Here is a 14,628-nt window from a genome sequence, read left to right as displayed (position 1 = left end):
AAAAAAAAAAAAAAAAAAGATTATATAGCCGCCTTTGGATTGGAAACAATATGCGAAATTTTTTTCCTTTCCGTTGACCTTCAGCTAACTCTTAACATAGTCAATGGTGGCTCCTGCTTTTTGGCCACAGGTCAGTATGACAGTGGAGAGGGAGCAGCATTTTTTAATATTTTCAACGGAAAACTTTGAAGATGTTCTCTCCTGTTAACTATGCCAGGCGTGCCTTCTCTTGCCGATGCCTGCCTCACCCCCACCACAGAAGAGCACACACTCTTCCTCCCCCTCTGGTCTCATTCTCTGTCCCTTCTTCAGAGATGCCGCCTGTCCCGTGGGTCAGTGCAAATTCCTCTCCTCATCCATGACCAGAGCAAATTCCTGGCCTCGTCCATGGCCAGAGCAGCCCTACCCTTCTCCTCCACGGTATTCACCCCACGTATTGCCTAATCACTTGGGAGAATGCCGTGTCAACCACTGAGTGCTAGGGCAGGGCATGTTAGGACCTGTTGCCTGAGTGAGTGACTGTGTCTGGTGGTCTCCACTTACCCATGTGAGAGCATGAACTGTTTTCCTTTTCCAGAGCTTTGAGATTGAGCTGGAAGCCCTAGGATGACAATCTGGGTGTGGTCACTGAGGGAGTACACCTCCTGTGTGCTGGGAAGACAAAAGTGAAATAAAGATGAGCCTGCCTTCAGTTCCCACGGGTGCCCACTATGGGCTGACCGTGGAACTCACTAGATGGAGATTAGGGAAGCACCAGATGCTGTGGGCCAGAGAGGGAGAGAGAGCACGCACCTGTGAGCCTCTGTCTGTGTCCCTCCATCTGTCTGGCAGTAGGGCTAGCAGATCAAAGGCTGAAGGTGACAGGGGTGGCTGACTTGTTGGAGCCTAGATGCTAGGGGTCTGAGGCAGTGGGGGGTGGGGGGGAACCGCTGTGGGAAGAATTCGCCCAAGGAGGCTTACCTTATCAAATCTGGGCCTTAGAAAAGTCGTCTGGCTCTCACATAGGAGTTCTCACTGTACCTCTCTTTCTTGCCCTATAACAGACTAGAAGTGGTTGGTTTTCCTCATGTTTCTTGTCATTGCCATAAGAGTGGTCTCTTGAAGTTTCCCAAGCGTCTTATTTTCCTGTGGTCATGGGAAAGCTGTGGGCATAGCAGTAGGTCAGTATGGTCCCTTGAAGTGCAGGTGCTGCACAGGCCCAGAGTGGTTGCAGGAGTCTCAGGCATCTTATGGTGATCCCCCTTATGGGGCCATGGGTGTCACTTTCTTTTCTTTCTTTTTCTTTTTTTGAGACGGAGTTTCACTCTTGTTGCCCAGGCCTGGAGTACAGTGGCACAATCTTGGCTCACTGCAGTTTCCGCCTCCCAGGTTCAAGCAATTGTCCGGCCTCGGCCTCTGGAGTAGTTGGGATTACAGGGGCCCGCCACCATGCCCAGCTAATTTTTTGTATTTTTAGTAGAGATGGGGGTTTCATCATGTTGGCCAGGCTTGTCTCCAACTTCTGACCTCAGGTGATCCACCCTTCTCGGCCTCCCGAAGTGCTGGGATTAAGGTGTGAGCCACCACGCCCGGCCAGATGTCACTTTCATTTGTTATCTTCAGAACCTCCTTAAAGAAACTTTGGGGTACTGGTAGCTCCCAGGTTTGTCTCGTGTCGAACATGTCATAGCTTTACATTCGAACAGACAACCTCCAGCAGTTTCTTTCCTCAGGGACCTGGGCGTGTGTTAAGGATGGCGGCCACTGTGTCACGACCGTCTGTGTTTGACACTTCCGGTGTGTGTGTGCAGCACACTAGTGAGGATTTCCTTAGTTCAGAGGCAAACTTAAACTACCCAGGAATCAGATGCCAGGTTTTGGGCCACTCTATCTGCTTAGACCTGATCTTCCCACTCCTGGGTCACGTACTTCTCTCTGCCTTGGTGTCCCTATCTGTAAAGTGGGGATGAGGCCAGAAGCAGTGTTACATTTTTGAGGATTTAACTGTTACTGTGCATCACTTGTGAGCTGGCTGGGGAAGGGTATTTTGGCTTTTGCAATGACTTAAAACACCAAATGAGGCAAGGTTCAAGAGTCAGGTTTTCTGTAGAAAACCGTTTTTTCTTGTGAGCAGAAAATTCAGCTTCTGGCCGGGCGTGGTGGTTCACGCCTGCAACCCCAGCAATTTGGGAGGCCGAGGTGGGCGGATCACCTGAGGTCAGGAGTTTGACACCAGCCTGGCCAACATGGTGAAACCCATCTCTACTAAAAGTACAAATATTAGCCAGCCATGGTGGCACACGCCTGTAATCCCAGCTACTGGGGAGGCTGAGGTGGGAGAATCATTTGACCCCGGAAGGCAGAGGTTGCAGTGAGCCAAGATTGTATCACTGCACTGCCTGGGCAACAGACCCTGTTTCAAAAAAAAAAAAAAGAAAATTCAGCTTTCTTGGGTCAAGGGCCTGTCTAAGCCTGGTGAGAAGGTGAAGAAGAGTGGTCACTGGCCCAGAGCACACATGAGTTTTCATCCCTTGGCTTTGCTGTAAGTCTTTTTGGAAAGAGACAAGCATGGCCCAGCCCAGAAGTTCTAGAAGTCCTTGGCCTCATCTTGCCTCAGGGGCATTGCTTCAAGATTTCCAGAACGTCATTACTTAATGGAAAATTTATGGGGGCTGCTTCCTTTTGGGACAGCTTGGCTCTGCCCCCTGGCGGCCTGTGTCCTTGTGGCTGGGCTGCTCCCGTCCCTGCCTGCCATCACTCACCTGGCGTGTGCTTGGTGTGCAGCATCAGCTGTGTGTTTCTGGAGCTGCTTTCTAGGAGAAATCTAATTGTAGAAACCAAACTGCATGGCATTCCTTGGCCTCACTCTGTGTACCCTCCATCCCGGGATCCAGGCTTCCCCAGTGCCTTTAGGCCTCCCCTCCCCTTGGCCCCATCACACTTGTCCCCTTCAGTCACTTTGGACTTGCTGGTCCTGCTGCATGGAAGCCCTCTCCAGCTGACTCCACATGTGAGTGGGATTTAAACCCCACTGACATGTTTCCTTGTCTGTGATGCTGTCCTTCTACCAATACTTGTGTCCAGTCACTTGGTGTGTCCTGTAATCTTTCTGTGCCTGGACCAAGACTGGTACACTGGACCCAAGGTTCCCAGCAAGCTGGTATGTGGCTGGTGTCATTTGTCCCTGTGTCTTCCCCTATCTCACTGGCCGCCTATCTCCACAGCCTAGTCCACGGAATTGCTTTGTAGCAAATTCTCCGTTTGGCACTTTTAAAATAGGATTATTTGCCAGAACTGCATTTACAAAAAAAGCTTGTGTAATCGTTAATCGTGGTTTAAATAAATTACACAAAGTAATTCACTGGTAGCTCGGGTGCCTAGTGTGTGCTAGGCATAAAGCTGCTTCTGCACCCACTAAAAGTTCATTCCAGAATGATATCTCCACTGAGTTCTTAAGTTTATTACTAGAGATGCTTGTTAGATGCAGTCAGCCCCGAGCTTTCAAAGTTTTTCTTACTACTGGAAGTGAGTTTAAAAAGCCGACCATATATATATACTTTTTGCCAGTAGAAAAGTGTCGCAAAAAGGATGCAAATGGCCAGTATACATCTGAGCAAGTGCCTTTCTCGTGAATCATCAGTGTGGAAACTCAGTCACTGCAAGGGGTGGGTTGTGTTTCCAGAGGGCAATTTGGCAGTAAAAACATGCATACTGTTGACCTGCAGCTATCTTGGGATTTGTCCCACTGGAAAAACTGGACAGATGTTCAGAACCACCCTTGTGAGGATGCTTGTGGCAGGGTTTGCAAAGCTGGGATGGCCCTCAGCAGGAGTTGCTCAGGTGAGGGGAGGTACCAGAGCAGGTGTTCAGACAGGCACTGACAGCAGGGACCTGTGTTGCCACTGGGGGCGTGCCTCATAGTTAAGAAAAATGGTAGGTCTCGGCTGGGCACGGTGGCTCACACCTGTAATCTCAACACTTTGGGAGCCCAAGGTGGGTGGATCACGAGGTCAGGAGTTGGAGACCAGCCTGGGCCAAGATTGTGAAACCCCGTCTCTACTAAAAATACAAAAATTAGCCGGGCACGGTGGTGACCACTTATAATCCCAGCTACTCGGGAGGCTGAGGCAGGAGAATTGTTTGAACCAGGGAGGCGGAGGTTTCAGTGAGCCAAGATCCCACCACTGCACTCTAGCCTGGGCAACAAGAGCAAGACTCTGTCTCAAAAAAAAAAAAAGAAGAAAATGATAGGTCTAGTATGGATTCATTTTTGTTTTATCAGCAGTAAACATGCAGATTTTTTCCTCAGCAAACCTGTATTATTTAGGTTACCAAGAAAATATTCTTAGTAAGTTTATGGCTTTGCCCTGAGCACTTGGCAGTGGACTGGGTGAACCATCCATGGGTGGGCGGACCTGGCCTTCCTGCTTCTCCTTGCCTGGCCCACCAAATGGAATTACTGACTTAGCTCGATGCTTCATGTGTGACAAGTGCAAACAATTTTAATGTAAATGTCATATGTGGGAGCCTGCAGATCATCCTCTTCCACACACAGGCAGCATCTCCTACAAGCTCACAGATGGGAAAAGGGATGTGCAGGTTTGTGAGACGTGGTGGCTTCATTGTATCTCCTTCCCCATGATCTTCATAGTTCCCAGAGCCCCTGCTGGTTCCTAGTGGGCTCTCACCACCTCACTCTGCCTCCTCTGTTGGTATGTGGTCTCCTCCCTGCTGGAGGGTAAGTCTTTGGGGAGAGGAGATATTGGAACCCTTTCAGTCAAAGCATGGGGTGGCCCCTCTGGCCAACCTGGCCAGCTGCTGCCAGGGGAGCTCAGTCCTTGGAGACCACAGCCAGAAGGACTTGTCATTCTGAGCAGTGCCCATCTGCTAACTGATTTCTCACGAGGACTCTTCTCTTCCTTTGTAGAGTGCCTGGTGAAGAATGTGATGGGATCACTAGCATGTCTGCGGAGAGCGGCCCTGGGACGAGATTGAGAAATCTGCCAGTAATGGGGGATGGACTAGAAACTTCCCAAATGTCTACAACGCAGGCCCAGGCCCAACCTCAGCCAGCCAACGCAGCCAGCACCAACCCCCCGCCCCCGGAGACCTCCAACCCTAACAAGCCCAAGAGGCAGACCAACCAACTGCAATACCTGCTCAGAGTGGTGCTCAAGACACTATGGAAACACCAGTTTGCGTGGCCTTTCCAGCAGCCTGTGGATGCCGTCAAGCTGAACCTCCCTGTGAGTAGTGTGGGCAGGGCCCAGGGCTGCCGTCGTCAAGGTCTCCTCCTGCATGTCTCCTGGTCAGGACAGATCCTGGGAGAGAGTAGGAGATGCATTTGGAGTCGTGGTGAGAGCTTCACGGCCCTTGAGTGAGTGGTTTCAGCAGTTCTAATCAGTTGAAATCGGGGAGAAAGAGCAAGTTAATTGGCTTAACAATAACTGGTTTCTTAGATATTGGAATCCTGGGGAAAATTGTGTAGAGGTTGAAGCAGTGGGAGAAAGGAAGGCCTACATATCTACTTGCAGTTCCATGGTGAGTTGAAGTCAGAGCACTTGGCCATCCTGGCCCCTTCCTTTCTCAGGTGTGTACATAGTTGATCAAGGATAAGTGGACGTAGTTGATCAGACTATGCTAGAGGGGGATTGGCTTGCCGCAATAGCAGTCACCTAGCATCATCGTCACTGTCACCCAGAGCACACAGTGGGGAAAAGTAGTGGATTACCTCCCAGGGAGCGCAAGTACATGGAAGTGACCCCAGCTGGAGAAAGGTGGCTGTGGCTGCAGCTGCACAGGCGGTGTTGCCCTCCCTCCCTCTGACTGCAGCACACTTGCTTTTGTGCCTTTTGTGAGCCCACCCCTCTTCTCTTTCCCTAGAGAGTTTTCCATTTGCCCATATCCCTAGCAAACTGTTCTGCAAGCACAACTTGTATCTCCAACTGAACCTCAGGGAGCAGATGGAAGAAATGCTTTAGTTTTTCTTCTTTTCTTTAAAGCACCAAAGACTAATTGTCTTTAAATTGTCCTTTACTGTTTGCTAAGTCCCGTACACCCCCTGGCAAGTGTATTAGGTGGTTGCAGCCACTGACCCAGGCTGGTGTGTGCACTCTAGAGCTACTCATGTATAGGAGCAGCCTTAGCCTCTGCCAGGCATCCAGACTCCCAAGTTTAAAGCCATTGTGTCTGTAAGAACTGTCTGGTGCTATTGGTTCACTGAATACGTGTCGTGCACTCAGGGGAAGATAATCAGAAGAGGGCAGTATGTGTCTGGGTCTTGAGCTGGCTCAGGAAAGGTATGGAGGCAAAAGAGGGGCCCCACTCTCTCTTGACCAAGATAAGGAGTGGAGGCAGTCAGCTGTGTTGGCCTGCGGGAGGGAGACTGTTGAGGGAGCTCACTGCACCAGTCTCTAGCTGAGCTGGGCAAGGTCCATAATAGAGAGTGACATTCTCAGAGCAGATGCACAGAACCAGGAGAGAAGGAGCTGGGGGCTAGAGTGGAACCCAGAGCGCTGTGAGGCCCTTAGGGGTTGGGGGGAAGGCAGAAGGCTTACAGAAGAGAGCATTTCCCCAGATTCCAACATCAGAAGCTACAGGGAAGTCAAAGAGATGAGGATTCCGACCTGACCATCCTATTGACCTTTAGGAGGGCATTGGTGACCTTAGGAAGACGTGATACAGAAGTAGAAACCAGATTTGCAACGGTGTGAATGCGAAGGTGAGGATGTGAAGCCACCATTTCAAGAAGCTTGGCTTTGAAGGGAGACACATCAGTGCCAGAATAGCAGAGGGGTCAGCTTGTTACAAGAAGACACAATGGGAACTGAAGCAGGGAGGGCTGAGAAGGTGAAGACAGGAGAAGGAAGGGCTGGGGGACTTGAGATTGCCGGGAAGCAGCAGCATCCCAGGTGAGGCTGAGGGAACAGTGCTGACCAGCGGGACAGACAGGTATGGGTGGTTGGTTAGGCCATGGGGTTTGGGAGTTCAAGGTCAGTCTCTGAAGTGCAGGCCGGAGAGTGGCCAGGACATTCTTGCTCTGGGCAGAGTGTGAAGCTACCTGTCCCTATGACTGTTGACGTTGCCCTCATTAGCTCTGACATAAGAGGAAGGGACTGATCCCTGGTGGCCCTGATCTGATGTCTTCAGAGATGGAAGAGTGAGGAGCAGAGGAGGGAGCTTCCTGGATGAGAGTGGTCTCAGGGTGTTTGGTGGGGGCTGAGCCAAAGGGGATGCTTGATCAGGAGCATCGTCATGCTAAAGCTGTTTTCCGGGGACTTCCTTCTTCAGGAGATGTTAAGGCCACCCCAAAAAGTATTCCTTGTCTGTTTCCTGATGCCTTCTAGGTCTTCACCCGCATTTTGATCTCCTGTCATGCCCCTAAACCTTACTATCCAGGCTGGCAGTTCCTCTTCCCCACCGTTCTCTCTGTCTTCACCCCAGTTCCTCTTCACTGTTCTGTTTGCCCTTGAGCCATGTGACACACTGTGGCCAATTCAGTGACCTTTGGCCATAGAATAAAATCTAAATGTCCACTGTGATAGATGTATTCAGACTTGGTTCTCTTGGTGAAGGAGGTCAGAGCATAGACAGTGGTGTCGATAGTCTGCTTCCAGTCTCCTCTCTTGACCACTTGCCTAAGGTACCCAGGCGTACACTTGTAGCCCCCACCCCCAGGGCAGTTCCATGACCTGTGCCAAACCCGTACATGTAAGCAGGTCGCCCTTGTCTCTTTCTGGTGGATGTCAGAACATCTCAAAACCCCACACTCATCCCCTGTGCTGGCCTTTCCAACACTGTCCACTACCATTCCCGAGCAGGGCCTCAGTGCTTGCTGTTAGCATACTTGCTCTCTCCTCCCTGCAACAGCCTCTCCATCTGCAGCCTGTGCCTCTACCTTGGGACTCCACTTGGATTTGGTTCTGATACGCCATTCAAACTTAATTACGGGAGCACCTCTCCCCAGTCAGGGTGATGGCTCAGAAAGTTTGGCTCTCAGTGGGTCAGGCCAACAGCCTGAGCTGGTCTAGTCATCAGGGGCTTGCTGTCTGGGTGCAGCCCCCTGCCTGGCCCTCTGTGATTCTTGCACTTGGAAACTCAGGTACTGCTTGATCTGTCCCCACATTCCTTCTGTGGTTGTTTTTAAAAATGAACTTAGTTTTAGAATAGGTTTAGATTTAGAGAAAAAGTTGTGAGAATGATGCAGTTTGATTTCAGGGACTTTAAGACATTTACATCTGTTATCTGGCTCCTTCTGTTTGGCACCTAAAGAGAGTAAGATCTGAAGGTTTGAGGGTTGGGATGGCCAATTTTTTTTTTTTTTTTTTTTTTTTAAACTAAGGATCGTAAAGGCTGTCCAGATTTGTCATTTGGCAGTTAACGTGGTCGTTCAACTGTATCTGGATACTAAAGAATCCTTAGTGGTAGACTGTGTGCAAGTGAAAGAAACATAAGTCCGGTGAACTTGACTAAGGGTGGAAGCTTATGCTCCGCAGCTCTTCATGGTGACAAGGAGGCAGGAGTGCCAGGGCCAAGGATTAAGAGTGGGCTCCAGCATTGGCGCCAGGGAAATTTGCATTTTATGGACATGTAAAATTTCAAATGGTGGGGACAAGTAGGACCTGCCATGGATTCTCTTACTAGGTGAGGATTGCTTTTTAAAAGGCTCCCTGGTTTCCCCCTTATTTATTAAAAGTGAAAGAATATTTTAGCATCTATAAAAAGAAAAAATGTGCATTTCAATAAAGGCAACCTGTTCCAAGATAGAGCAGTTGGAAACGTGTATGTTTCCCTCTGGATTACTCTCCAGCATTCAGGAACCCTTCCCCGCTCCACTCCACTTTATTTTGGTGTTCCCCCTGGAGATCACTTGCTGATACCAGTAGGAGCTGTGGTTCCCGTGGATTTACCTGTGGAGCAGCCAAGGGTGAGGTCCCCAGGCCAGCCTGGCCAGCCCAGCGTTTGTGCTGCCTGGCTGCCTAGGTGACACTGGACTTCTGCTCTCTGCTTTCCAGGATTACTATAAGATCATTAAAACACCTATGGATATGGGAACAATAAAGAAGCGCTTGGAAAACAACTATTACTGGAATGCTCAGGAATGTATCCAGGACTTCAACACTATGTTTACAAATTGTTACATCTACAACAAGGTGAGATATGGGGGTGGGTGTCCAGCTGCCCTGGGGAGAGTGGAGGAGAGGCGACGGCAGTGGGCATGTCAGGAGCCCGTGGGCAGGGGTGTTGGGTGTGGCTGGGCTTGGAGTCTGGCAAGAGGAGACCCTTGGAGGTAGAGGTAATGAGACCTGTGGTTGTGCCTGTGGCTGGGTATGGGCTTTTTTGCTGGGAGGAGGGTGCTGGCCATGTTGAACTTGCAAGCCGTCCTTGTTAGCCTGAAGCATGTGCTTCTGGTGCCCTTGGGATTTTGGTTCCTGAGCATGTCTAGTAGAGAAGGCGTGAGGAGAATAGTGGCGACTCATGACAAAGTCCATTTGGGTGATGTAAATTGTTAGGAAAGAGCCTGCTAAAATGTAGTTGTGCAGAGGTGTGCCCAAACAGACCTCCACGTGAGAGAGGGTGTGATGGGGCCGGCGCAGAGCTCAGTTGCTCTGTGGGTGATGGTCTGCTGGAACTGTGGACATGACTGTCGATAACTCTTGGCCATAGATGAAGTGTCCCCCCGATCCTACATGTAGACCTGAAGGTCACTTCCTAACCCCGTAGCCAAACCTTTCGGCTCGGCTGTGCCATGAAGCCAGATCATTTGTTTACAGTTCAGACCACAGATGTGATTAAAATCAACCCTTTCAAATAGAACGACTCTGGAGGGAGACACTATACAGAACTCAGCTTTTGACCTCTGCTGGTGTAGTGGGTAAAAATGCCCAGAAGAGATGGGTAGGTGAGTTTCTTGAAGTTTACTGTGTTTTTTAAAGTCTCGGCTCTCACCACTTAGGTTTGAGCAAAATGTGCAGACCAGGCTCTCAGTTTAGAACTGAGTGGGAACAGCATGTTATAGATGAGGTGACAGAGTGGGACCCCTAAACTAGTGTGAGATGTGCAGTGCCCAGAGTCCTGGTAAGCTGCCATGGGGGTACATTGGGGAGCATTGCTGGGGCCCTGCTAATGTATCATGGCAAGAAATCCTGTGTCATTCAAGTATTTCTGGTGAAACTGAATTGTGTCAAAGGAGGGCCCCTTTCAGTGATTGGCTGAGCTTGGCAGATGCTTAAGGCATTAGGATGGCTTCTCAGACAGGCCAGAGCTTAAAAGATGAGGGAGGTGTAGGTAGACAAGTGTAGGCTCAGCACACCTGTGGGAACACAAGCCTCTGTGATACCTGGTAGTGTAGCCATTGTGGCTCCTTTGGGTGCAGATCGGGGAAGGACCCGGAATACGACGCTTCATGCTTTGGGGGCAGGGGGTGGCATGGGGTGCCCTGTCTACAAAGGTGGGGAGGGGAGGGCCCTCTGACTCTACCCCTGTGTCTCCTTATCCAGCCTGGAGATGACATAGTCTTAATGGCAGAAGCTCTGGAAAAGCTCTTCTTGCAAAAAATAAATGAACTACCCACAGAAGAAACCGAGATCATGATAGTCCAGGCAAAAGGAAGAGGACGTGGGAGGAAAGAAGCAGGTAGAGTACTGAAATAGCAAGTAAATTGGCTTTCTCTCCAACCTTTGTCCCTTTTCCAAGTTCGGTGGGGGGCTGGGAGTGGCAGGAAGATGGTGACATTATATACTGCATGCCGTGTTTGGACATGTGAGATTGGGTTTGGTGTTGGATCCATCCCACAGGGTCATGTGGCCCTGTGGCCTCTTCTAAGCAGAAATAATTGGGCCCTGCCTTTTCTGAGGGTAGGTGATGGATTTACGATAAAAAGAAAGTGTAACTTTTCAAAGCACTTTGACATTTTTTGAACACTTGACCCTACCAGTATCATAGGTGGTTTTTACTTTTCCATTTTAAGGACATTAACATGACCAGAAATCATTTTAACTAACTCTCAGTTCTAAACCTTGAGGTTGGGAATTGGAATTACCTTAATGCACTGGTGTCAGAGCTATCCCTGCTTCTGATGCTCAGTCATCTGAAATGAAAGCCCTCCGCATCCATTTCTGCCTGTCACCACCCCCAACTGACACAGGGTTCCAGGGGCCAGCTGGCAGAGCTGCGCACTCCAGGAAATGACTCTGTCTAGGAAACCAGCAGCTACTGTCCACATCTTGTCCTTTGCAACTCCATGCTGCAGAAGGGTGACATTTGCAAGGTGGTCCCTGAGTGTGAGTTGTTTGCTTCTCTGAGCAGCAGCCTTTCACCTGGCTTCCCATGCTGTTCTGAAGTGGTGGCAGAAAGGGGGTTGCTGCATCCCCTGCTGCACCCAAAGGTAAATAAGGAGAACTAGTCTCACATGTCACCCTGTGGCTCTTGTACATATCAGATCACATCCCTGATCCTCATGTAAGTCACATCCCTTATCCTTACATGAGGATATTGGTCCTCACTCCCTGGGACCAGGGGTTTGGGCTGCACGCTGGGCAGACAGACTTGGTGGCACCTCCTGTTCCAGTCTGGAAGAAGTCCAGCAGTTGTGCCGGGGGAATGAGAAATGGGAAACTCAGCGGATTTCACCCTTGCTCCTTGAGATGCACAGAGAACATGGGTGTTGCTTGAGCTGGTAGATGAAGGCACTGGGTGTCTTTGTCCGTTTTCATGGCAGCCAGCATGCACACGAAGGATGTGGTGGCCCAGGTTATGCTCCCAGGCATTCGCACCCTGGGCCATCCGCTCTTGTTAGAGCTCTGACCATAATCCCTCACTTTTTGCAGCTGGTTGGGTGAGCCACGTGACCATTGTGTGTTTGGACTCCCTGCACAGCTTCTGGGAGGCAGTGCCGGAGGCAGTCATGAATGGCAACAGTCCAGCTGCCCCCTGTGGCTTGAGGAGGTGGGGGTCTGCCAGTTTCCAGAAACCTTGGCGAGGGCAGCTACTGCCGGCTCCCTGCCAGAAGCTCTTACTCAGAAGGCAGTGCTTCTGGGAACAAGGGCAGCTGTGCCTGGAAGCTCTGAGTGTTTTCCCGCTCTCTGTCCCCTGTCAGCGTGTGCTTCCTGCTCCTTGAGCCTAGGCCTCCAGGCTTCATGAAGGGGTCTTTGTGCCTGAGTTGGGAGTTGCAGCCAGGACGCCCTAGGAAATGAGAAGTGCGGTTTTCTGCTGTTCTCTGAGCCCCAGGGACAGGTGGACGGGTTTGGCAGAGTGGAGTCTGGGATGTTCATCTCTCAGGCAAATGCAGCACGCAGATGTGTGCTCACTGTGTGTGGTGTGTGTCCCCACAAGGTCAGCCAGCATGTGGACGTTAGCATGGCCTGTAACTCCCTGTATTATTATGATTCGTAGGGACAGCAAAACCTGGCGTTTCCACGGTACCAAACACAACTCAAGCATCAACTCCTCCGCAGACCCAGACCCCTCAGCCGAATCCTCCTCCTGTGCAGGCCACGCCTCACCCCTTCCCTGCCGTCACCCCAGACCTCATCGTCCAGACCCCTGTCATGACAGTGGTGCCTCCCCAGCCACTGCAGACACCCCCGCCGGTGCCCCCCCAGCCACAACCCCCACCCGCTCCAGCTCCCCAGCCTGTACAGAGCCACCCACCTATCATCGCAGCCACCCCACAGCCTGTGAAGGTGAGTGTCCTGGACTCTGGAGGGCTGCTGTCACCAGGGAGGAGAGCAACCCTGTCCTTGCCCATGCTTTACACAAAGCCTGTCCTGGGTCCTGGGCACTGGTGGGTGTTTCTGGGGAGATCTTGCTGTGTTGAAATTGCAGCCCAGAAGCAGCTGCCCTGCTGACTCAAAAGATCCCATAATTGTGTCACACCTCCTAGTGGGTTCCTGCCCCCCTGCCCCTCTCTAATTTAGACTGTACATATTTGCAGATGTGCCATCTGAATAGTCTCTGAATTGTGCCTCCCCTGGGCACTTGGGAAGAGGCCCTAGTGTTAGGTAGTAAGCAGCCTCCAGAGGTCCCTTGGCTTCCAAGTGAGCACACAGTTTTATGCTTTCTCCTGCCACAGGCAGGTCCTGTCCCAGCTGCAGAGCAGAGTGGTGGGACACCGTCTGCCTGTCCTTGGCCCTTTGCCTGTGCAGTTATCTTTGGGTCCATCCTGTGTGAATGTCGGGCCCCTAGACAGGGCATGGCTTTGGGGGTGACCCTGAGGGCAGCTGTGCTGGCTGCCACTTCTGACTGTGCCTGTTGGCGTCCGTGTTCTTGGCAGACAAAGAAAGGAGTGAAGAGGAAAGCAGACACCACCACCCCCACCACCATCGACCCCATTCACGAGCCACCCTCACTGCCCCCGGAGCCCAAGACCACCAAGCTGGGCCAGCGGCGGGAGAGCAGCCGGCCTGTGAAACCTCCAAAGAAGGACGTGCCCGACTCTCAGCAGCACCCAGCACCAGAGAAGAGCAGCAAGGTCTCAGAGCAGCTCAAGTGCTGCAGCGGCATCCTCAAGGAGATGTTTGCCAAGAAGCACGCCGCCTATGCCTGGCCCTTCTACAAGCCTGTGGACGTGGAGGCGCTGGGCCTGCACGACTACTGTGACATCATCAAGCACCCCATGGACATGAGCACAATCAAGGTGAGTGGGCTGTGCCTGAGCGGAGGGACAAGGTGGGCAGGCTGTCCCTCCACATCAGAGCCTTCCTAGCCTTTCCAGTCCAAGAGGAGGCCTAGGCCTGAAACGGTGGCTGCGTGGGTTTTTCCTGTCAACTCGAAGAAACTGAGCGCCCCCTGCTGGCCACTGTGGGACATGCTCTGGGACCCCGTGGTTGGCCATTGTGGCTGCGGATGGCTGTGCTACCCCTTCTCCTAGTCTGAGGAAAAGCAAGACAAGCCCTCTGGCCTTGGTTGCCCGGGGCCCCTGGTACCTTGCCCACACAGTAGATGCTCCATGAGAGTTTGGGACTTGGCGGCCTTGCCAGCCTCTTTGTGGTGGGGAAGGCCTTGCTATCTCCTCTGTGTGGGAGGCATGCTGTAAGTGCCGACATTTTCACCATAGTGTTTTGAGATCTTTTTGGTTTTAAAACTTAACTGCGTGTGTCTTCTGGGAGTGTAGTCCCAAACATGGGGCAGGCAGAGCAAGGAACAGTGCTGTGTCCGTTTGACGAGCTCCTGTACTGTGTCATCATGATGAGCTGGGCCCAGCCCTCTCCATCAGTTCTCCCCCTCAGTTCTGGCTCAGGCTCCACCTCCTGTGGGTTCTGAGTCTACCTGCCTGTGAGCCAGGCAGATGAGCTGGGATGCTGGCAGGGCCAGTCCCAGCCCTGAGGCTGAGAACTGGGGTGATGGCCTGTCCCCCACTAGAGTCTTGACAAAACTGAGAGCCAAGAAACCAACTTGCTCCTCTAGGCAGCTCTTTCGTCTGCTGCCAGTTACTTCTCCATGGTCACTTGGGCAGACACAGCTAACAGGGACCTGTCTTGTTTTCCAGTCTAAACTGGAGGCCCGTGAGTACCGTGATGCTCAGGAGTTTGGTGCTGACGTCCGATTGATGTTCTCCAACTGCTATAAGTACAACCCTCCTGACCACGAGGTGGTGGCCATGGCCCGCAAGCTCCAGGTGAGGCTTGGGAGGGCACAGCCACCCTCAGC

The 14,628-nt window shown here is 51.6% G+C and overlaps 1 protein-coding gene across 1 annotated transcript in view; it reads left to right on the top strand.

The window, feature by feature from the left end:
- BRD4 (bromodomain containing 4) overlaps positions 1-14,628 on the top strand; it is a 59,125-nt gene that overhangs the window by 9,506 nt on the left and 34,991 nt on the right. The window contains exons 2-7 of the mRNA XM_011980616.1: positions 4,907-5,225; positions 8,994-9,131; positions 10,479-10,614; positions 12,373-12,662; positions 13,253-13,615; positions 14,468-14,596. Of these exons, the coding sequence (XP_011836006.1) occupies positions 4,907-5,225; positions 8,994-9,131; positions 10,479-10,614; positions 12,373-12,662; positions 13,253-13,615; positions 14,468-14,596 (1,375 nt within the window). The remainder of the gene's footprint in view (positions 1-4,906; positions 5,226-8,993; positions 9,132-10,478; positions 10,615-12,372; positions 12,663-13,252; positions 13,616-14,467; positions 14,597-14,628) is intronic.

The sequence above is a fragment of the Mandrillus leucophaeus genome, unplaced genomic scaffold, assembly GCF_000951045.1.
Source record: "Mandrillus leucophaeus isolate KB7577 unplaced genomic scaffold, Mleu.le_1.0 Scaffold215, whole genome shotgun sequence".
In the NCBI taxonomy this organism is placed as follows: Eukaryota; Metazoa; Chordata; class Mammalia; order Primates; family Cercopithecidae; genus Mandrillus; species Mandrillus leucophaeus.
This window is presented reverse-complemented; position numbering and strand designations above follow the sequence as displayed.